Here is a 25,127-nt window from a genome sequence, read left to right as displayed (position 1 = left end):
ACATTAGGAGACTTGGGGAAGGGAGAGGGATGGGGCGGGGAACACGGGGCATACAAGATGGACACTACAGGGACTTTCAGGAAGGAAAGTAGGGAATTTGAAGGAGGTGGGTTTGGGGTGGATTATCAGGGGTAGAAAAGATCGAGGATTTGGATGGGGGATGATAATAGGTGATGGTGAAAGGCTGTTTTGAAGACCTGGAGGGAAGAGTGGGATTGAATAAAGTCTTCTTCTTCTTTCGGCTGCTCCCGTTCGGGGTCGCCACAGCGGATCATCCGTATGATCCGCATAGTGATTTGGCACATGTTTTATGCCGGATGCCCTTCCTGACGCAACCCTGGTCGCCTCTTACAACACAGGGATATGGTACACCTATTTTAACTGGGGTATACACCGGCCCAGTACACTGGTACTCATTTCGCTGACCTCGGAAGGATGACAGGCTGAGTCAACCCCCTGGTGTATTAATTCAGTGGCCCAACAGGGCTTGAACTCAGGACCTTTTGGCTCCCAAGCCGCTGCCCTAACCACTGCGCCAACACCAGACTCGTGGGATTGAAAAAAGTGAGGGAGTTTATTTCAAAGGCAGGAAAAAAAGAGGAATGAAAGAGTGAAGGTGAGCAGTGATTCGTGATTTTGGTAGTTTTACCAGAAGGGGGTTGCTGGCGGACTTGAGCGCCCTGCGGAAATATGGGGGGGGTGGCATATCACAGACAGAGCGGGGGGGGGGGAGGAGATGGTAGAAGACAGAAAGACCACCGAACTGCCTGTGATGAGAGAGAGTGAGAGGCCCGAAGACTCAGCCTCATCGCAGGAGACACCAATGGTCCGAAATGCCTTGGTTTCTACAGCGTGAAGCCAAGAAAGCTGAGTCAGGAGTACCAGCCCAGAGGGAAGAGCAGTACTCTATCAGGCAGCAGACGAAAGCTTTGGATATGGTCAGGAGCTCAGGTGGGCTGAGGAAGGACTTTGCACGACGGAGGATGCCCAGTCGGCGACTGGCTTTGGAGGCCAGTTTGGAAATGTGGTGTTCCCAGGAAAGATCATGGCAGATAGTGAGACCCAGAAGATAGGTCAGGTTTGGGAGCTTGTGCCGGAGCAGCGCGTCGTTGCTTCCACTTTCCACCGGTACTCCAGGGGCCTCCATCTGGACATCCCCCAGGCAAATGCCTGACCCATCCCCATCTCCTTGAGATGCTGATGAACTTGCTGCAACTACGAGGCACGTGGTCGGCCCATTGCCTTCCTCCACTCACGAGGCTCCCTCGCTGAGAGAATGTTGTGAGCAGGATCAGCATCAGGAAAACAAGCCACATGTCCACACAGCCGCAGCTGATTCTCACGGACTATGCAGGTAAAAAATCTCATCTGAGTCTCTCTCAGCAACTACTTGTTGGACACAAAGTCCGACCAGCGATCGCCAAGGATTTTCCGAAGGGACCTGGTACGAAAGGAATTAAGTCTCCATCTCAGATCCTTGGTCAGAGTCCAAGTCTCACATCCAGAGAGCAAGACTGGAAGCACCAAGGACCTGAAGACTCAGACATTCATCCTCTCGCACAGGTACCGGCAGCGCCACACCCCATGATCCAGTGAATCCACGACTCCCCAGGCCTGACCCAGACATCTGTTGACCTCTGGCTCACAGCCAGCAGAGGCATGAATATCACGGCCAAGGTAAGTGAATCTCTCCGTGACCTCAACATCCTTGCCACAAACAGGCACAGACAGGATAGCAGCATCCAAGATGTCATTGAAAGCCTGGATCTTAGTTTTGACCCAGAAAACCTGTAATTCCAGCAGCTCCGACTCCTCATTTAGCACCACAAGGGCCCCCAAAAGGATATTTAGAGTTTCCGCAAAGATGACTGCATCATCTGCGAAATCAAGCTCAAACATCTTGACATTCCTAAACGACGCACCGCAGCTTGACCTCTCCGATATCCTCCCAAGAGTCCAGTCCATACAAGTGCTGAAAAGTGTGGGGGCCAGTCCACACCCCTGAAGAACTCCAGTAAAAACTGGAAATAAGTCAGAGATGATACCACCACATCTCAAAGCACTCTCAGTACCAGAGTATAGTTCAAACATCAGATTGATCGGTTTTGGTGGCACCCCCGAAAACAAAAGAATTCTCCAGAGGGCATCCCGATTCACTGAATCAAACGCTTTACAGAGATCAACATAGGCGGCAAGCAGCCTCTGCCAAAACTCTCGTCTGAGTTCGGTGAGGACCCGAAGAGCAAGGATATGGTCAATCGTTGGCCTCTTTGGTGTAAAGCCTGACTGCTCTGGACGCTAGTGCTCAAGCAGATGGTGGCGAACCCTATCAAGAATTATCCGAGCAAAGACCTTGCCCGGCACTGAGAGCAGCGTCACCCCTTGGTAGTTGTTGCAGTCTTGGTGGTCACCCTTCCCTTTCCAGAGAGGGACAACAAGGCACCTCTTCCAGTCAGTTGGGATGATGCCTGTGTTCCAGGCAGAGCACAAAACTGCATGCAACGACGTGAGTGCAGCATTTCCACCAGACTTGAGATGTTCAGCATGGATGCAACAGATCCCAGGAGCTTTACCCCATTTCAACCTGTTCACCGCAGCCTGTGTTTCCACAAGCGAAGGTGGACCATGAGTTGATTGGAGGGTCAGCAATAGGTATTGTTACACCCCTGACATTCAACTCGACAGCTGGTGGATCAGCGTGATGCAGCCACTCAAAGTAACAGGCCCGGCGGGCCTTCACTTCGGACACTTCTGTCAAGAGCCCACCACCGTCTGCTCTCACTGCAGTACACCAATGGACGGGCTTAGAGGAAAGCAATGTGCGAATTCTACCGGAGTCTCACACAGGTGATGCTCTACTAACTCACAGATTCCTCGCACATGGGCCTCCTTGTCCACCCTTGGTGCACATACAGTTTTATGCCTCAGCTCTGCCATTAAAACTGGTCCTGTGACTCTGGTCAATGCTATACAGTGTTCCTTGAGAGACAAAGTTCTTCTTCGCCCAACGGTGAGTTCCAAGACATCGAACAGCAACATCAAGGATGGTGGTCTTGAAGGCACTCCACAACTCTTCAGGACCCCCCAAAAGCACCCAGACCCCCCAAATGTCCACTCAGCCTGTTCGCAAACTCCTCAGCTACCCTCTCATCCTTGAGTTTGCCAACATCGAGCCGAGGCTGGGATTGTACCATTCTCAGAGATTTAAGCTGCAACTTCAGAGTTGCTCCAACAAGCCTGTGGTCAGTGTTGAGGAACTGAGCAATCCGGTAGACCCTGTAGTTCCAGAACATCCTTCAGTGACCATCAACAAGCACATGGTCAATCTCCTTTGCCACACTACCAGCGTTGGAATACCAAGTTCAGCGTTGAGCCTGTGGGTGCTGAAACCATGAACCAGCCACCCAAAGTCCATGACTTCTTGCAAAGCTATTCAGGTTCACAGTTCCAGACCCATGGGGACCAACACATGTCTCATAACCATCCCTATCAGTTCCAGTCGATGCATTGAAATCCCCAAGACTTGAAGAGTATCTCACCTGGGGCCCTGATCAACCACAGACTCGAGCGTGGCATCGAATGAGTCCTTCATCGTGAGATCACTCGCCTCAGTCGGAGCATATACAGAGACCAGGGAAATGACACCCAAGGAGTGACGAATGCTTAGTCTCATAATACGCTCGTTGATCAGTCAATTATCATTGGAGTCAGCTTATTGGACACAGCTGCAACAACTCCTTGGGCATGGTAACCATCAGTGACCAGACCAATAGTAGATGTAACCACCCACCATGGTCTCGCCACAATCCGGTCTCCGAATCTCAGAGAGTGTTGCAATACCGATGTCCAAACGCTTGAGCTCAGATGATAACAGAGACAGGTGATCATCCTCTCTTCGGAATAGGACATTTTAGGCACCTACCCAAAAGGACCACCTCAGGTTAACATAAGAAGACCGCCGTCTGGTAGACAACACCTCGACACCACCCCAATGCACACTTCCGCAATCTGACCCAGGAAGGTTACCCCATGGTTTCCCTCCTATCATCAAAGATTGGGGGTCTCGAAGGCTTTGCCCTCATCCTGGCATCTGGTGAGCTTCCCTGTGAAGGGCAGCTGCACAGGAGGTCCTCCCACGGAGTGGGTTTTCAGATTTTTTAATGCTTTTAGTACGTTTTGTGGAATGAAGGGTTTTAGGGTGGCCGAAGTGCAAATCCTGCCACCAACCTCCTAATAAAAATAACCAAACTGCAGGAGGACGTCTGCAGACACAGTTGAGCACTAGATATGGATGGCCATTGGCTCACAAAGAGCTCATCCACCCTTTGACAGGTTTTCTTCTTCATGCTGCTGGGTGTCCATATCATACACCCTCCTCACCAAGAAACTTGGTGGGGGAGACGGTTTAATCACTCACAACCCGACCATGGAACAGGTTAGTACAGGTTTATTGAATGTGTAGATTCAAAGATAGGATAGGATCAAAGGAATCGAGGGGTGGAGGAAGAGATAGAAGATGTAGTCAGCAAGAGGTGATTTGTCTCTGCACATGAATGGGTGGGGGGGGGGGAGTAAAGAACTGACTTGAGGGGGAAAATTATCGAGAAAAAGAAAAGAAGAAAGAGTGGGATCAAAAACAGGAAAGGTGATGGGAATGTTGCAGGGGTGGGGAGAGAATGGAAAGAAAGTTGGGAAGACATAGGAGGGAAGGGAATCACATTTGTGAATGGGTGGAGGGTGTAAAAACTCCGCAATATTTGCATATGTAATAAATAGAGAGCCCCCTAAATAAATATATGGTCCCGTAGGCCGAGAGGATGGATGCAGTTGAGTAGAAAGGTGAAAAGGGTGGAGCAAGAGATGTGCAAGGGGGCGGAGAGCAAAACACATGAGGGAGCGGGGTGAAAAACGTGTAAAGGGGCGTGGCAGAGCATAACAATCAAAAGCAGAACAATTAGAGGCAAAAACAAGGTGCACCTACCGTGCCTGCATTGAAACTGCAGACCCGGCGGTTGCCAGATAGGCACTCCCCACCGTTTACCACAAGCACTTGGTGCTGTGGTGCGATTCCATGTCGCTCCTGCAATGCCTGCTTCAGCTCTGTTACTCTGAGAACAAATCACACAATGCGCAACATAATGCCAATCACTATTTAACAAACACTAGCAGATTACACGCAGGGCGATTGCATCATACCCCCCATTCCGTGACGCGCGCGCATGCACAATTATAGTTTTACTCCGAGTAAACTTACATGTAAAATTCTGACAACTAATCAAATGTCTCCCCCCCCCCCCCCAACCCAAGCTTCAACGTGTAAAGTGGCATTTTTAAGGCAGATTCCAAAGTTATTCCATCTTTACTCCACCCTCTCATAAAAGCAAATGGGCATTCCCATATCGAAAAAGTGGAATATTTCACGCCTTCCACTCCCTTACCATGCTATCGATGACTTCACGGAAACCCGTCAGGGTTGGCTGTCAAATTCACAATTTTAAGAGAAAATAGTCAGAAATAATAGCAAAGACCCACGTAACCTCTGCAGTAAAAGCCCTGCTTGAGAGAATGGCATCGTAATTTTTTTTGGGGGGGGGGTGTATAAACAACAGAACACTGTCTCTATCGCTGAGGCCTATCTTCACAAGACTCGTGATGCCTATTGGCTCTTAATCCTTTTAACTGTCGCTTTGTTCATTTTACATTGAAGGGAAAGCTTACAGGGAGGGAATGGCGATTGTGAATATTACAGCTCCGAAAATATCTGACGTCACATAGCAGTGAGCACCAACATGGCGGCCGTAGTACAGAAATTGGGGGTGAAGTCAGCTGAATTGCCCAACCAATGGGTGGAACTCGCACGCACGCATGCACTACTCCTTTTATAGTATAGAATAGTACACATAACCCATATATATATATGCCCCTTTTCTCCCCATTACATTATCTTCTCCTCCTAAATCCCCTCTCCAAATTACCTGCTCTCCCTCCTCCACCATCCTGCTCCCACCAACCAAATAAATCTTCCATTTACTCACATACACGATGTGCAAATACATCGCATGAATGTACCAACCATATTGAATGTGCTTGATAAAGTACAAAGCAGGAATGGATGAATGGCCCAACCATTACAAAGATGAGATAAAAATGTCAAAGCAATCAAGGAAAGGTGCAATTAAAAGTGCCCGAGTGTGAACGAATGCATACGTTTTCAAAGCGAGTTCTGTTTCAAAGGTGAGCGTCCCTCCAGTGTTCACCGTGAAAATAAATAACTTCATGTTTTATTCCTTCTCCACCCTGTCCTTTCTTCACTCAATGGCCATCGCTGCCATCACCCATTTCATTCTCCTCTTCCTTCCCTGTAATATCTTCATTCCTCCTCACATTGTCTTTTGGAGGTCTCATGTCCCCCTGGCCGTGTCCAGAAGCCTTGCTCTTGGTGATCTAAAATATATGCCAGGCCAAAGTCGAGCACCAGCAGCACAGAGCTCCTTGAAAGAAACACAGGCAGACAAAGGTTGATCAATAACCAGCGGCACCAGTGAGTTTAAAGATTTTTCTGTCCATAAGGAAGATGTCCTCCCACCAAGTTGTCCCAAAGGCAACAAGTCAACCCTTAATCTGTGGATGATCCCATTTTTCCCTCCAGGTCTTCAAGAGGCCAAGTACCCACCCCACTGAGAGTCATTAATGAGCCAGCTGGGTATCTCCCAATACTCTGACAGCAACAAGGTAATAGTTATGGAAATTTAGCTTGGTTTCAAGAAGCTTAAAATTGAATAGAAATCCAAAAATGGGTTGATAACTGGATTTGAACTTGCAACGTTGACTCCTGCATCGTTAAGATTTGGACACCCATGAGGGAAGAGCTTGCAAGGAAAGATTAGAAAACAGATGCTGGAGATAGAGGTACAGAGTAGTGATAAGGAGAGTAAGAGAGGGAGAGAGATTACAACGACGACATATATCTATATATTACACAATTATACATACATGGTGGCCTGAAAGTTGCTTTACTCCTTCCCAGTAAAGCATTTGTTCTTAAATGCTTTTCCTATACAGGTATTAATTATGACAACTTACAACAATTAATCAGTCAATTGTATCTGTATGCATTCGAGAAAGCGTACCAAGCGAGCGAACTCAAAAAAGAAAGGAAAGAGAGAAAGAGAAAAGGAAAGATGAGTGTGGTTCGAACAGGCTATGGGATAAATGTATGGGTTTTGTGAAAGGATGTGAATAGCACAAAGAGGAGAGTCAAAAGGAAGTGGTTCTGGATAATCGTCAAGTCCCCAAGTCTGCGTGTCTCCAAGCCCAAGTCCCAAGGTTCCAAGTACCCAAGTTCTGAAGTCCCAGAAACAAACTGCCAATTCCTCTTCTGTGCTCCACATTAAGTTCTTCCCCCCCCCCCCACCACCCCATCCCTTCATCAAGGCTCTTGTATCCTCATAGGTGTGGAAGCCTGTTGTTGGTTTAACGGTTCGGGTGGCTGGCTTAAGATCTTTGGGTCTTGAGTTTGAGCCCCTTGTTTTTCCATTGAATTAATACCAGGTGGGTTTGACTCAGCCTGTGATCCTTCCGAGGTCGGCAAAATAAGTACCAGCTTGATGGTAATAGGGGACATTCCATCAGTGGCAGAGCCGCATCCCCAGAAAATGATGCTAAGCAGCCACAGGCTGCATACGAAGAAATAAAAAAACTAGAACAGCACTATAGAGTGCATAGTCTCACCTGGAGCATTCATTCTGAATAAAAATACCATCGTTAACTGAACATGCAACTATTATGGCTCACTACTGTTATGGTCTAAATACCCGTATCATCCATGCACCGTATTATGTCACATAGTTTCTTGGCACGGGTTATCATCATCATAAATTTAATTCTAAACTCACATCGTCATAGATCAGATATAAGAAGTTTCAGATAAAGATTTCAATTCAATCAAATATGGCTAGAATACTTCACTGATGACATCATCATTATCACCCTATGCACCCCATGGGGAATTGATGACATTTGCCAAGTTTCAATTGTTTTCGGTGAGTGGTTTCAGGGAAAATTGTCAAAAAAAATCTTTAATCCAATAGGGCAGCCACACCATGTGACCTATGATGTCAGAGTTAGCAATAAAATATTCTCTGTGGGGATTCCCTCATATGTTTAAAGTTTCGCATCGATCGGACAAGCGGTTGCAGAAAAAAAACCATTTTAAAATAGAAAATACGAGTACGTGCCCGTACGTACGTGGCTGTACGTGCGTGGCCGTTCGTGGGAAAAGAAAAACAACTTTCAAACCGCGTGCCAGAAACAACAACCACACAGGCCGTTCCTTCGCTCTCGCGTGCCCGTACGTGCAAACCAAAAAAAAACAAACTTGCAAACAACCACACAGGCCGTTCCTTCGCTCTCGTAAATGACGACTGGATTGGGGCATTGTGTTTATCTGTAAATGCACATAAGAAATCGAGAAATTATTAAGTCATCACTATCCGGAAGTGGTGCGTGCCCGTACGGAATGTTCACATGCATTCCACGAATTATCGCTTGCATTGAAGTAACAACTGCTGTGATACTTACACACACAGAGTTAATTAAAATCCAAATTAAAATCAAGTTTACCTCCCTGTCTTTGCTTGCCATGACATTCACTGCCATTGACCATTGCCACTCCTATGCCACGGTAACTAAGGCGCCCTTTCCCCATCGGCCATGCCAACGTCCATGAGGAAAGGGAAGAGCGTGCAAGTGAATTGAGTGAAGAATAAAACATGAATGACGTGTCTTGTCATTGGTTTGGTAAATAAATGGCCATAACTTGGGAAGCACTTGTCCGATTAATATTGTTGCGGTCTTCGCGCCCGCCGGCGTGCTGACAGCCACGTAACTCGAATCGCGGCACGTCGCCCACCGGACGGACAATCCAGTCGTGACCCTCTCGGACTAACGCCGGGAACCAGTCACGGGTGGACCTTTCGGTCTCACCGCGATCGAGCCAATCAGCCCCCGCGTGGGATAGGGTTGCTCGCCAAATTCGAACTACCTAAGTACCCACGCGGAGGGTAGACCGGGCGATCGCACCTCGCCGCAGGTCGACTTCGGACACGGGCCACTTAAGCGACCCGTTCCGTACTATCAGAATAACCGAGCGGTGTTATCGTCGACCTCGACGGTTCGATTAATTATCGGGCGTATTCAGCCCACTACCAACCCTTTACGTGAAGCAAGATGAAGATTCAAAGAAAGAAATGACGAAGCGAAGCGGGAAACAGTTCAACAATAAAGCACATTTATTCTCGGCACACGGGAAGCACACAAATACAATTCCACCAAATGCACACAAAAAAAGAAAACACAATTCCATTTACACAAAAAGCAAACATAAAAGTGAAAACACAGTGCAGAGCTAATACCGACTACCGAGCACACGGCAACACTTATACAATTCTACTTCACAGACGGCGCCGACAACACATACCCAAAACCAAGGAAAAGAAATACCCTCAAGAATGAGGTAGGCCTGGGGCCGAGACCGGGTCGGGCCTACCCGTCTGGTGATGAGACGCGGAGCGGCGATGGCCCCGCAACCCGCGGGCCTCGTGGACAGTGCCTGGCAGGGGGTGGGAACGGGGCCCCCTTGGTCGCACTATCTCAGCGCGGGGGGAAACAGGAGGGGGTTGCTGATGCTCGGGGTATAGAGGATCTTTATTATATGCGACGAGCGTCTCCACCTCGGCCAGGTCGCGCTGTCGGCCTCCCTCGGGTGCAGCTTCCTGCACGACGCGAGCACCCCCTCGTCTGGTGTCGCCGCCTTTCCACAGCTCCGTCCCCTCCGTTCCGACTCCAACGCACACGACGAGCAGCTCCACCGCCCGCGAAGTCTTGACCCTCTGCTTCCGACTCTCCTCTTCTTGACTCTCCGACCCCCTTCTGCTGACTCTCTCTCGTTCTCTCTTCTGACTGCGACTCTCCTCCTCTCGTTCTCGTTCTGCTGACTCTTTCGCTCCGACTTTTACGACTCCTTTTACTGACGAACACCGTCCTTTTATCCCCCCCGTAACTTCGCCTTTGACCCCCTCCCTTTGACCTTTCACCTCGCTCCCCATTGGCCCGAGAAAAAGTGGGCGTGAAGGCTTTTTGATCCACAAATTTGCATATATCGATCGCCCTGGGGGCGGGGCCAATTCGCCCCTCGCTCACCGATTGGACGGCACAAAGTGGGCGTGTGTCGTTTTCGATCCGTTTTTGAAGCAGAAAATCCGTGATTTTGTACACGCTGTTCGACGCGCGTTCTGCATGAGTCCAACACCGGTACCCACAGCGGGGCAAGAACGGTGGCGATGCTACGGTGGCGAGGTGTGACGGGAAGGTCGTGGCGGTTGTGGTGAAGCGGTGGTTGTGATCATGGCGGTTGGTCCAAAATAAAGATAGTAAAAGAAAAACGGCTATCCTGAAGAGTCGCAGCTCGCATAAATGACATGTATTCCCACTAGACAACGGGTTTGGGCCTAACTACACATGCACTTACCGAGATACCTCACCTAAGGGACCTGAATGGTGGTTTGCGAATCTGGTAACCACAACACTACCCCCTTCCCTTTTTACAGACTCGTCCCGAGTCGTCAAATTTTCGTGTGCCATCATGTGTAGTTTTCCCCTAGTACACTTTACCTACGGATCCCTGAGTGCGACATTCATGGTATTCGTGTCCCCAAAATAAATAACCTGAGGGCTGCGTAACTATCTAAACAAACTCACTCACACGGACGACTTAAATAAAATTGCCGGCGCTAGACAGACATGCCGGGGGCGCACTCATATTTACAGTACATCTTAACCTTAACTTACAAATTTTACACGAAACCATGGCCCAGGATCATTGAACTCTGCAAAAGAAAGCAGTTAGCAGGGAGCCAGGCTGCCCGCATGCAGTCTCTGGCTCAAACAATGCAGGTGACAGGGAACGTGGCTGGCTGCTCACACGCAGTCCAAGGCCTTCCCTTTTGAGCTGAACGCAGTGAACCACAACGGTGCTTGGGCTGCACAACGCAGTCTCCGTGCCAGCTCAAGTGGCACACGCAATGAGCACAACGAATGGATGCATGGACACAAACACGGTGCACGGGCTGCCACTGCAGGCCCGTGTTGTAGCTGCCAACAGGGCAGTTCTTGCAGCTTGCAAACTGTTGCTTTTACGATCCTGGCGCACATGGCAATGAACAGGGGGGGGCAAAGCAAAAATTGAACGGGGCTGGTGAACGTGGGCAGTGGGCATGGCATGGCAAAGGCAGCAGGCAAACACAGCCCGCAGAAGAAGGCTGCTGCAGGCAAACACAGCCGGCAGATGAACTGGCCGGCACAGGCCTTGCAGCACACACGACCAGCCGATGGCACAGGCCTTGCAGCAAAACAACAGCTGCCGATGAAGTTGGCCGGCACAGGCCTTGAAGAAAAACAGCCAGCCGATGAAGCTGGCCAGCCTTTGCCGTTCAGTGGAGGTTGGTGGAGGGAGTGCGGTGGTGCTGGCCACTTGGAGGGCGGGCTCGGACCTACCTACCTGTCTCCCTCCAAACCTATCGCCTTTGCCTGTCACTGTACATACCCACTCCCTTAATTTGTCAAACCCCAATTTAGCCCCAACTTATTTATTTATTGTTTTTATTTTTACTTCCCCACTATAAATCGTCCCCTAACCCCCTTTATCGTCCTTGTTCGGCTAACCTATCCTGTCACCTAGCCTACTCCCAACCCCTACGTTCCCTTCCCGGAGGGGAACAAGGGAGAGCTAACGTCCTGTGTCGAGGCCCAACGAAGCCTCAGAATGGCCTCCCCAGAGTTCGGCGATCTTAACACCAAGTGGGTCCAGCGGCCCACAACGACAGCGAGGGGATGGATGGTGCGGAGGGGTACATCTCCTAATCTATCCTAACCATTTAACTGTTAAACTACCCCGGGGCTTTCAACAAGCGCCTCTCGCTTAAACTATTGGTTCTAACAACCCAGATTCCCGTCGCCTGTGTTGGTGTCCTTACAATTTCGGGCCTCGCCCCCCAATTTTCTCTCCGTGCCCTCACACGGTCTCCTGGCTGGGACACGTGGCTCCCTTTGGCAGGCACGACCCTCTGCCGAATCTCCCGCTATGGCACCCCCGGGCACTACACTGCCTCCGAGCCTACCAGCTCCCTAACACCGGGGAGTGCCCCCCATGGCACCTCCCCTGAAACGCACACGTGGCAGGCCGGCCTCCCGGGCCCCTTTCCGAGGGTCACCCGTGCCCACTGCACTGCCCACGCGGCTTATGGCGCCCCGGGCCCCCGCACCAAGCAGGCGCACCCGTGCCCACTACTCTATCCCGGCCCCCCATGGGCCCTTGGCCTACCGCGGCCGACTAGCCTGGTGCCCGGGGTACCCACTCAGCGATACTCACCTTTCGCAGCCACGCTCCCAAGCCCGTCAACAGGGCTCCTGCACCCCTCCAAATGGGTCTCGAGCCTACTTTCCCACCAACAACAAAACGACCTCCATTTTTCAATTTGACTAACCCAGCTAACTCACTCTACACTGACCCCGGGGTCCCTTGGGCGGGAGTCACTCCTCCCCCCAATCACTCATCGCACCATGCATTCCCCATTCGCTCCACTCACACAGACCCACTGGCCTCACTCACTCAACATGTCTCCACATCATAACTCACCAACAACTCTTCAACACACACACCACTGAACTCTGCCATCCTTCTAACTACACCCCCTAACTAACTCGTGCTCCCACGTCGTCCCTTAAACTATAGCACGTTCCATTTAACCTACGTAGCTAAACTACGTCCCCTCTACACATTCACAAGTCTGTCCATGTCCTCAAATAATTCCATTTTATTTCCCAACCTAAATCTGGCTACAATCCCTCTAACTAATCCATTCCACGGACTCCATGAGGACTTACCCCTACCCCATGAAGTCGGTCTAACTAAGCTAACCCTTCCCCCTAACTAGTTTTCATCCTGTGCCCAGGTAAGGGGGTCTTTCACCCCTTGCCCAGGAATCCTTTGCACCCGAAAGTGAGGCTTGGCTTTCTTTTTTTTTTTTCCCATGCGCAGCACCTGCGCGGCAACTCGCGCTCTTTGCACCTTGCAACTGCCCGTGACGTCATGCAGCTGCACGTGTTCCTCGTCCCTCCTTGGACGGGACCATCCGGCAGAGATACCCCTCCTGCCGGATTCCAACCCCACGTGCAGCCATGACGTCACCGTGCGCATATAAAAAAAAACACAAGCCACACGTCTCGAGGGGTTCCCCACGCGAACACATGTGCTTTGCCCGTTGGAGCTTAACACGCACGATCGCGTGGAGAACCCGTCCGGTCCAAATCCGTTTACCTGCCTAAACTTTGTCCGTCCGCGGGATCGGCAAATCCACCGCGTGCGTTTCCGGACCGGGACTTCACTCTCGCAAGCGAGCACGTGGTGGTCTCGTGCGTTGCACAGCACGAACCGCGTGCTCACTGCTGGGTGAACCCGGCACGGTCCTCGAAACAGCTACAGCCGCTACCCGGCTTTCGTTCCTTACATGTCTCCGTCGTCGCCTCCATTCAACCCACGCACACCTGCGTGTTACGACGCACACAGTCCACTCCATCACATTCACACCGGGAGACGCGGCTGCGTGCTCCCGCATGCCAACCGACATCTCCCTCACATACCGCTCTCTCACACACACGGTCTCCCTTACACACAGCGACCTTGCACACGGCCGTTCACTCACGCGTGCGGGGGCACTCACCCGCGGTGCCTCACTCGCACTCCGTGCCTCATCCACACACGCGGGGGCACTCACCCGCGGTTCCTCATCCACACACGCGGGGGCACTCAACCGCGGTGTCTCATCCATACTCCGTGCCTCACTCATACACGCGGGGGAACTCAACCGCGGTTCCTCATCCATACACGGCGTGCTGGGAAGCACACACTCCGGCACACTCGCCACCACACCACTCACACGTGGTGCCTCACTCATACTGGCCGTTTTGGGAAGCACGCACCCTGGCACAATCGCCACCTCACCATTCACACACGGGGTCGCTTCCACACACGGGGACGCACCCACGCCTTGCACCACACACACAGGGACAACCACACTGGGGATCCGTGTCCCCACAAGGGTCTCCGGGGCCTCTATACCCCCCAAGCTCTCCGTGCACCTGTCCACAGCACCCGTCCCCTCAACCTCGCAAAGCACGACCGAACTCACCTGGTCGTGACTCGCCTCAAGGGGGCAGACTCCCTCCCCTCGTTCCTGGAGGAGGCCATCCAGGTGCTCGCACTGGGTCCCCACCCAGTCCGCCAGCTCACCCCCATTATCCTCCACTACCTCCGTGTGTGTGTGTGCGTCACTTACCCCGTCTTCATCGTGTAGTCTTCCCTCTATCGTTCCCATCTCCCGTGTCTCTGCCAACTCTTCACCCTTTACCTCTCTTGTCTCAACTATTATTTCTGTTGTCGTCACCTCGTGTCTCGTCTCACACGTTTTGGTCTCCCCATTTAATTTTTCCCTTTCGGTCATCGTCACGACCCTCGCCCAACACGTTCCACGAATTATTTTTTCACCCGCCTCCACCGCGGGCCTGTCAGCCGTTGCACTCCCCCCCAGCTCGTTCGTCCCAGCACGTGGCAGCGCCATTTTCTCGCCCGTGGTCCGCGTTTCGCTCCTCGCCATTGCCATAATGCCTGCCTGCAGGCCGATGCCCATGCTCTGCATCTCACCCCGCATTTCTTTCATTTGGTTTTTCGCTTCGAGTGCGTTTCCATCCATTTTTTTATTTTCCATTTGTTGCGTATTTCTCTTCATTTCGTTGTTCCTTTCTTTCATTTCGGCATTCCTGTAATCCAGTTTGTCATTTATGCTCTGCACGAGTTCCATAACGTGCTGTATTGTCACCTGCCCTGGCCACTCCCACTGACTACATTTAGTGGTGGAGTTATAATAAAAAAAACCGACCAGATGAACTGCATCGATGCCTTTCCCAACCTTCTGGTACGGGTTTCTCTTGCACGGTGATCTCGTCCTGAGCCATGGATTCTACATTACTATTACACATACCTAATCCACCCGGCACCCGCTCGCCTTGAGACGCCATCTTGCTTCTCGTGAAGGGTTAATTTAGCTCGCTCGTAATTTGGAGGGAATCGGGGGTCGCTTCTCACCCCTGGACCGATTCCCGTGAATTTAGCCGGAGACAGGAGAGCCCGTTTTCCTGTTCTCCGATACCAGTGCCGCGAGGAGGGCGATGAATTTGTATCGCACGACCTGACACCAGTGTTGCGGTCTTCGCGCCCGCCGGCGTGCTGACGGCCACGTAACTCGAATCGCGGCACGTCGCCCACCGGACGGACAATCCAGTCGTGACCCTCTCGGACTAACGCCGGGAACCAGTCACGGGTGGACCTTTCGGTCTCACCGCGATCGAGCCAATCAGCCCCCGCGTGGGATAGGGTTGCTCGCCAAATTCGAACTACCTAAGTACCCACGCGGAGGGTAGACCGGGCGATCGCACCTCGCCGCAGGTCGACTTCGGACACGGGCCACTTAAGCGACCCGTTCCGTACTATCAGAATAACCGAGCGGTGTTATCGTCGACCTCGACGGTTCGATTAATTATCGGGCGTATTCAGCCCACTACCAACCCTTTACGTGAAGCAAGATGAAGATTCAAAGAAAGAAATGACGAAGCGAAGCGGGAAACAGTTCAACAATAAAGCACGTTTATTCTCGGCACACGGGAAGCACACAAATACAATTCCACCAAATGCACACAAAAAAAAGAAAACACAATTCCATTTACACAAAAAGCAAACATAAAAGTGAAAACACAGTGCAGAGCTAATACCGACTACCGAGCACACGGCAACACTTATACAATTCTACTTCACAGACGGCGCCGACAACACATACCCAAAACCAAGGAAAAGAAATACCCTCAAGAATGAGGTAGGCCTGGGGCCGAGACCGGGTCGGGCCTACCCGTCTGGTGATGAGACGCGGAGCGGCGATGGCCCCGCAACCCGCGGGCCTCGTGGACAGTGCCTGGCAGGGGGTGGGAACGGGGCCCCCTTGGTCGCACTATCTCAGCGCGGGGGGAAACAGGAGGGGGTTGCTGATGCTCGGGGTATAGAGGATCTTTATTATATGCGACGAGCGTCTCCACCTCGGCCAGGTCGCGCTGTCGGCCTCCCTCGGGTGCAGCTTCCTGCACGACGCGAGCACCCCCTCGTCTGGTGTCGCCGCCTTTCCACAGCTCCGTCCCCTCCGTTCCGACTCCAACGCACACGACGAGCAGCTCCACCGCCCGCGAAGTCTTGACCCTCTGCTTCCGACTCTCCTCTTCTTGACTCTCCGACCCCCTTCTGCTGACTCTCTCTCGTTCTCTCTTCTGACTGCGACTCTCCTCCTCTCGTTCTCGTTCTGCTGACTCTTTCGCTCCGACTTTTACGACTCCTTTTACTGACGAACACCGTCCTTTTATCCCCCCCGTAACTTCGCCTTTGACCCCCTCCCTTTGACCTTTCACCTCGCTCCCCATTGGCCCGAGAAAAAGTGGGCGTGAAGGCTTTTTGATCCACAAATTTGCATATATCGATCGCCCTGGGGGCGGGGCCAATTCGCCCCTCGCTCACCGATTGGACGGCACAAAGTGGGCGTGTGTCGTTTTCGATCCGTTTTTGAAGCAGAAAATCCGTGATTTTGTACACGCTGTTCGACGCGCGTTCTGCATGAGTCCAACACCGGTACCCACAGCGGGGCAAGAACGGTGGCGATGCTACGGTGGCGAGGTGTGACGGGAAGGTCGTGGCGGTTGTGGTGAAGCGGTGGTTGTGATCATGGCGGTTGGTCCAAAATAAAGATAGTAAAAGAAAAACGGCTATCCTGAAGAGTCGCAGCTCGCATAAATGACATGTATTCCCACTAGACAACGGGTTTGGGCCTAACTACACATGCACTTACCGAGATACCTCACCTAAGGGACCTGAATGGTGGTTTGCGAATCTGGTAACCACAACAATATCAAACCTTGAAAAGGCACATACTCAGGTCCCCAGCAATATAGCTGGCAAGTTTCAATTACATCGGACCAGTGGTTGTCGAGAAACGGCAGTCACAGACGCATGCCCGTACGCACACACGCACACAGAGATTGCTGGAATTATAGATCGATATAGGCACGCAAGCATGTACGCACACACAGTCTCGCATCCCTTTCGGGACGAGACGAGTAAAATTGATGGAGATCCCATGGGGATGGTCTGATCCTCACCTCCGGTAATTGCCTGTTCTTCTTCCCGGCAGCACAGCCCGATTGGTGGGACAGAGTCACGTGGTGGACTTTCCGTGAAGGGGGAGGAGTGAAAAGTTGGCACGCAGCTGTCAATCCCGATGATTGATGACTTCCCTTCGAGGGTAAACCATGAGGATGTTCTTTGACTGGATTGGTGAGCCAGTCGCGAAGATTTCTCTGCTAAAGCAAGGAGGAAGGATGTGAAAACGGCGTGATGTGCATGATGTTACGCACAAAATTGTTTGAGTCCAGAGTGTAGAAAAGAAAGAACATGTTCTAAAGCTAACTAACATTCTCAAAGCTTATCTATCCACATAAATACAGTATGCAGTATACTTAAATGCAAAACAGAATACAAAGACATAACTTGCTTAATGCTACATGTTGGTGCTTTGTTCTTCCATGGGTGTTCACAACCGTTACAATATAATATTATCATGTTATGTGCTCGTAAGATAGCACAAATAAATGATGCAGGAAACGGTTTATGGATTTTAATTGTGCAGTAAATAATAATAGATTATTGAGGTCATCAAAACCAGTGTGGATTACAAGAAACCACAATAATGAAGATCCAAAACTCTGCGATAAGAAGGGCATAAAATGAAGAAAATCAGACGATATCTTACAACGGTGCGAGGAACACTTAGCAAGGCCTGAAGACAAAGGCAAGATAAGAAAAGGACAAGAAAACCCAGAACCTCCCCAAGGCAAGACAAGCACTTGAGATTGCTCAACTTACACGATGGAGGAAAAAAAATCAAGCTAGCAGCTGACAAATAAAACGAGAGCAGGCCTGAACATCAACATCTCATCTTGCACTGTGCACACAAGGCTGATTTCAGCAGGTCTCCCTGGCAGAGTTACAGCAATAAACCATTGCTGAGACCCCAGAATAAGGTGAAAAGACTGAAATTTGCAAGGCAACACCAACATTTAGCGATTCGACAATGGAATCAGGTACTCTGGTCTGATGAATCGAAGTTTTAATGTTTTGGATACGAGATGCCAGTTCGTACGCCAAAGACCAGGAGAACATTACGACACGCAATGTTGGGAGCCGACTGTTAAACATGGAGGAGGCTCTGTGACTGTCTGGTGTTGTATCTTAGCTTTTGGTGTAGGAAAACTTGTTAAAATCAATAGGATGCTCGCAAAAGAGAAGTACAAGCAGATACTGCAGCACCATGCAGTTCCGAATGGAAATCGTTTAATTGTAAGAAGATTCATTTTCCAACAAGATAATGATCCAACACACACTTCCAGGATCGTAAAACAATATTTGGAGTGCAAGGCTACAGCTGGTGTGCTCCAATTGTTAGAATGACCACCCCAGAATCAGAACATGAATCCAATCAAGGCCATATGGCATTACCTGGAAACAGAGAAATTAAGAGCGAAGCTGATAGAAATCCCAATGCTCTCCACCTAAAGCAAAGTTGAAAGACTGCAAAGAGTACCATCAGGAATGACCCAATATAAACTAGAATGGCACTTGGAAGAGCACATACCTCCACCATGTCAGATCTGGATTTACGTTTCGTTGTCCCACTGATAGGCCGGATATAATCTTTGCCTGAACCAAAATCTAATTAGCTTGTCCTTGTCACCTAACCAACTCATCCACCAAGTTTTGTCATAACTTGTCCACAATTTTGTGAAATATCATGCTATATATTGTTTTTGGCCCCATCTCTCAATAGTGAAGAAACACTTAGAGGATTAAAAAAAAAAAACTTCTTGTAGCCGGATCCAGATCTTCACCAAAATCTAATGATTTCGTCCACGTTTTATGTGCAACCTGTCCACCAAATTTCTGGTGTTGGTGTAGTGGTTAGGGTAACGGCTTGGGATCCAAAAGGTCCTGAGTTCAAGCCCCGTTGGCCGCTTGAATTAATACACACCAGGAGGTTGACTCAGCCTGTCATCTTTCCGAGGTCGGCGAAGTGAGTACCAGTGTACTGGGCCCGGTGTATGCCCCGGTTAGAATAGGTGCACCATATCCCTGTGTCGAAAGAGGCGACCAGGGTTGCGTCAGGAAGGGCATCCGGCGTAAAAACTAAGCCAAATCACTATGCGGGTCATACAAATGATCCGCTGTGGCGACCCGTAATGGGAGCAGCCGAAAGAAGAAGAAGAAGACTAAGAAGAAGAAGACGAAGAAGAAGACAAAGAAGAAGACAAAGAAGAAGACAAAGAAGAAGACAAAGAAGAAGACGAAGAAGACGAAGAAGAAGACATTCCCAGAACATATTGCACATGTTGGCAAAGTTTCATCGAAATCGGTTCGCTGGTTCGTGCTTTGGAGCCCCGCGTTGCGCGCGCGCGCACGCACGCACGCACGCACGCACGCACGCACGCACACACGCACACACACACACACGCACACGGAAAACCCGACAATAAGGGATATTTAGCATATATAGCGAATCAAACATCATGCAGAGCAGGACACTTGTGAAATCCTTAAAAAAACAGAAATTTGACTGTAAAAATAATTTGTGATTGAATTCAGTGACCTGACATGCAAATCCTCTTCAAATTTCAACTCAATAGGATGGAAATTGAAGATTTTAGAAATTTAATCTCGGTCGTTGACCTTTATCCGACGTTGACCTCAAAAATAATAGGTCGTCAAATTCAGTGACATGGTATGCAAACCCTGTTGAAATTTCAGTAAATCGGAAGAAAATTGACAATTTTAGAAATTTGGCCAGTCGACTTTTTGGCCTATGTTGACCTTGAAAATAATTCTTCATTGAATTCAGTGACATGATGTGCAAATCCTCTTCAAATTTCAAGTCAATGGGGATGAACATTGAGGATTTTATAAATTTCACCTAAGTTATTGACTTTTGGCCTCTGTTAACCTTTTGCCCAAGGTTGACCTCAAAATGAATGTGGTTGAATTCAGTGACCTGATCTTGTTGAAATTTCTAGTCACCACTTCACAAACTATATTTAACTTTTTACCTCTTTTTTTGATTAATGCTAGTTAAATTTATGTACAAATACAGACAAAAAAAAACCCAACAAAAAACAATTACTAGACATATTTAAATGAAAATTACCCTCTCCCAAAAGCAGTCAAAGGTAGTGGTATGTCTTCTTCTTTCTATTTCTTCAATGAATGTGGGCATGGTATTTCTGTCTAATGATTCCCTCTTCCTTGTCTCTCTCCTGTCGCATAAAAAGAACGCGTCATGTGACTCAGGTTACTCGGCCTGAGATTAGATCCAGTCACATGATGCAAATCGGCACAGCACTGTGCCACTTTAAATCTTTCAACCTACACGGTAACACAGTTGTCAGACATAGATCTGGCAGGGAGGTCTTGAAGCTCTCACTCTAACTATCTCTCCCCAAAAGGACCGTCTGGCAAACCCTTGTATCTACTTTCTTAACAATCCTCTTGTTAAGAAATTTCATTCATTGAAATGCCTGGGTCTCACTCTCAAACATGATCTTCCATGGGCAAACCACATGTCAAAGTTGGCCTTCAAAGCCAGCCTCCATCGTAAAAGTCCTTCCTTGGCACACCTGAACTCCTATCCACCTACAAGGCCTTAATTTTCAGCTTGATGGAGAACTCCGAGCTCCACTCTGGGCTTGCTCCCCTGCATCACAAACTAAACCATCAGTTGCTAACAGCTCCCCATATGCGCTCCTCCAAACTCCTCACGGTCCATGCTAACTGTGCACGTGCACTGGCGATATCCTCATACTTTCACTCAAACACGTGTGTGCACGGATTCTCACTGGCATGCTCAACTTTCCCCACACCCGCACTGCACAGCACATCCCGCATGGCTTCGGCGCCACAGCACGTCCGCTCGCCCCATGCCGAAGCACATGGTTCATGAGATGGCTGCGCACCCACGCACCCCGCACAAACAAAACCAAGCAGGCAAGCACGCACATACTCCTGTGGAGAATCCCTTTACAAATCTAAATCTTCCCATTTGTACCATGTCCAAGTGGGCTGTCTATGTACCTCTTCATGTTTGCAGAAACTACCGGCTGCACATCCTGATTGGGACACTGCACAGATGTGCGCTCCTGTGGGATCACGTGTGCCCTGCAAGCATTCTCACCCGTACGTGCCCCAATTTCCTCTTTCGCAGAGTTCCGAACATGAGGTTCGATTCAAAGGGTGCTCATCAAGTGGCTGAAGCACTCAAGCAAGCACTCCGACAAAACAGTTGATAAGGAACGGCTGGCATGGCAAGCGATTAGTGATTGGTCATGTAAAACACCAGGCAGAGATACCCGGAGTGTCAATGTGAAAATTTGACATTAACACTTTTTTTCTTTTTTTTTTTTTAGCAGTTATAGCTGCTGCCAAGATCAATTCTGCAGGTTGGATTTTGAAATTTGGCACAGGTTAAGACATTCGCGAGCTTATTGCATCTGCGGAAAGTAAAAAAGGCATGAACACTGGCGTCTGGGTGTTTATAAGCACTGCGATGTATCCAGTGATTTGTAGGTATGAAGATCAGCGATGTCTGCAGCAATTCATAGATATGAAGGTCAGCGATGTATACAGTGATTTGTAGGTATGAAGATCAGCAATGTATACAGCGATTCATAGGTATAAAGATCAGTGATGTATCCAGCGATTCATAGGTATAAAGATGAGTGATGTATCCAGCGATTCATAGGTATGAAGATCAGTGATGTAAACAGTGATTCATAGACATGATGATCACCGATGTAGACAGTGAATCATAGGTATGAAGGTCAGCAATGTATCCAGTGATTTATAGATTATGAAGATCAGCGATGTGTATGGTGATTCATAGGTATGAAGATCAGTGATGTATACAGCGACTCATAGGCATGAAGATCAGCGATGTATGCAGCGATTCATAGGTATGAAGATCAGTGATGTAAACAGTGATTCATAGACATGATGATCAGCTATGTATACAGCGAATCATAGGTATGAGGGTCAGCGGTGTATAGGTATGAAGATCAGAAATGTAAACAGCGATTCATAGACATGATGATCAGCCATGTAGACAGTGAATCATAGGTATGAAGATCAGCGATGTATGCAGCGATCCATAGGTATGAAGATCAGTGATGTAAACAGTGATTCATAGACATGATGATCAGCTATGTATACAGCGAATCATAGGTATGAGGGTCAGCGGTGTATAGGTATGAATATCAGTAATGTAAACAGCGATTCATAGACATGATGATCAGCCATGTAGACAGTGAATCATAGGTATGAAGATCAGTGATGTACACAGCAATTCATTGATATGAAGGTCAGCGATGTATAGGAATGATGATCAGCGATGTATACAGTGATTCATAGGTACGAAGGTCACTGATGTATACAACGATTCATAGGTATGAAGTTTTATCATGCAGAAACCGACCTGTTCCAAGGCAAGGCATTTTTTAGCTGAGCTGTCAAAATTGTGGATTAAGACCACGAGCTGAGCGAGTTGAACGCAGGCTGACCAAAGTTGAGCTAATTTCTGGTTTTATTGCTAATTGCCTTCAAAAAGTGTTTTAATGAACCATAACACCCAGTTTTCATTCATGCACTCCTTTGGAGTTCTCTTAGTATGCATGCAAGAGTTTCAGGCCACCAGCTTTCATGGTTCTGGAGTTATGGAGGAGGCACGCACTATATATTATACACTTATATATACTAATACACGACATGCCCAAAAGTATGCGGACACCCCTTCTAAATGAGTGGATTCGGCTACTTCAGCCACACCTATTGCTGACAGGTATTTTAAATGGCACACAGCCATGCAATATCCATAGGGTGAAAGCATGGTAAATGGGATATTTCAATATTAGGGTATCAAAAGTAAATGTTTAAATCCATAATTATGCCTGTTTAATAGATATAAATTTCATATTAAATCTAGATCTGCACCAATATGAATAGTTGTTATGTTGAAAGTTTTGAGGCTCTATGTTGAACGGTTACTATTTTACAGGCATGTGAATATTGCCATGTTTCTGCATTTACAGTGTAATCAGTGGCCAAATTTGACATGGCATTTTTATTTGTATGATATAAAACATCAGATGGCAGCACAGGTAGTAATTAATGCTACCAGAAGGAGGCTATGGCCTTGACCTTTCATCCACATGGAATTTTCCAAGAAAAGCAGCATGGTTTCGACAATATAACCACTGCAGATGACATACCTTCGTAATCAGCTTGTGAAAGAAATCCATAGATGCTGCAATAGCCCACACAGGTAAGCTTAATTGTATTTTAAAAACATGCAATTACTTTTCAAATATTAAGTAGAAGTCACACTACTTATAACAAGTGCTAAAACTTGTATTTGGTGCGTGTATTTAATACATCAACTGTGAACTGGCAAGTAGTCCATTTCTGTCACGTACCTCAACACCCTACTTACCCCCATAATTTCGTTTAAATTTTCAAAAATAACATATTTACAATCATTTTCTTTATGTCAGTTGGTACAGGACATGTTATAAAATGTTATTAGTAAGTAAGGGCATCTCTCGAATATAGATTTATATTTTAAAATAATTAACTTATTATTTTCTGTCACGTACCTCAACATTTTCTACATATTTGTTATTTGTGCAATATTAGGTGCTCTATACTGAAAATTCTACACAATGAATGAGCCTTGTGCATTAAATTGCTCCATCTATGGTTACAGCTCGTATGATATATCCCCAAGAGGCTTAGTTAAGACTTATTTGACTGTAATTTTTGTATGCCAATATATGCGATCATGCAATATATCCCAAGTAAATTGTGGAAAAATTGTGCTGTGAAGCACTTTTTGAGGATTGCTACTGTCTCACATAAAGTATTGTATGGCTATATTCTAATTTTATTGGCATAACTACCTAGTAATAAAGCACTTAAAATGAATAAAACATATGTATATATAACATTTAATTATTTTTAAATAAATTGTCAAAAATAGGGAAAATAGCAAAAATGCCTAAAATTAGTCCACCAGCAAAAACTGCAGAAAATGCATAAAATTGTCCCATAAAGTGTTTTGGACAGTTGCTAATGTGTTAGAAAAGTATTTATATGTGTAATATTCTGTTTTTACCTGCTGCAGTCAGTCAAACCAACATTACATTGTTTATGAACAACACCAATGTCTGTGTTTATTTATGCTCCATTATTACTTCAATAAACATTGGTAATTGCTAGTATGACAAGGAGAGACATACATTTACTCTAAATGAAAGTAAAAACTCACTGGTCACACATTTTGTGAAATTTCTGTGCCTAAGAGTGCCTCGGCTTCACCCCAAAATGTTCAGACCCCTTTAACTATATTTATTTTCTTTTTTTTTTTTCTTATTCAGCACACTCTCATGTACATTTTGGTATATGATACATGGAAATATAATGATTTTGAAATTTTCATGTCTGTAGCCACTTTGTGTCCCATTTACCATGCTTTCACCCCATAGACAAACATTGGCAGTAGAATGGGTCACACTGAAGAGCTTAGTGACTTTAAACGTGGCACCGCCATAGGATGCCAACTTTCCAACAAGTTAGTTCGTCAAGTCAGTTCTGCCCTGATAGAGCTGCACCGGTCAACTGTAAGTGCTGTTATTGTGAAGTGGAAACATCTGGGAGTAAAAACAGCTCAGCCGCGAAGTGGTAGGCCACACAAGCTCACAGAACGGGACCGCTGAGTGCTGAAGTGCATAGCACGGAAAAATCGTCTTGTTGGCTGCAGCACTCACCACCGAGTTTCAAACTGACTGTCTGGAAGCAACGTCAGTACAAACACTGTTTGTCGAGAGCT

At 48.1% G+C, this 25,127-nt stretch overlaps 1 protein-coding gene across 6 annotated transcripts in view; it reads right to left on the bottom strand.

Moving 5' to 3' along the window:
- The window catches only part of LOC147009905 (RB1-inducible coiled-coil protein 1-like), a 118,826-nt gene that overhangs the window by 91,377 nt on the left and 2,322 nt on the right, over positions 1 to 25,127 (bottom strand). For 4 of the 6 annotated variants that reach the window (XM_085862415.1, XM_085862419.1, XM_085862420.1 and 1 more), the window contains exons 2-4: positions 17,308 to 17,508; positions 6,208 to 6,491; positions 4,982 to 5,108 (exon numbers count right to left, since the gene is read on the bottom strand). In XM_085862415.1, the coding sequence (XP_085718541.1) occupies positions 4,982 to 5,108; positions 6,208 to 6,278 (198 nt within the window). In that variant the 5' untranslated portion in view covers positions 6,279 to 6,491; positions 17,308 to 17,508. The remainder of the gene's footprint in view (positions 1 to 4,981; positions 5,109 to 6,207; positions 6,492 to 17,307; positions 17,509 to 25,127) is intronic. The other 2 variants (XM_085862416.1, XM_085862418.1) reach the window with 2 other exon arrangements.

Source organism: Eptatretus burgeri, chromosome 17 (genome assembly GCF_056783735.1).
Source record: "Eptatretus burgeri isolate ZD-2024b chromosome 17, Ebu_testis_v1, whole genome shotgun sequence".
NCBI lineage: Eukaryota > Metazoa > Chordata > Myxini > Myxiniformes > Myxinidae > Eptatretus > Eptatretus burgeri.
Note: the sequence above shows the minus strand (reverse complement) of the source record. Positions and strands in the feature narration are given on the sequence as shown.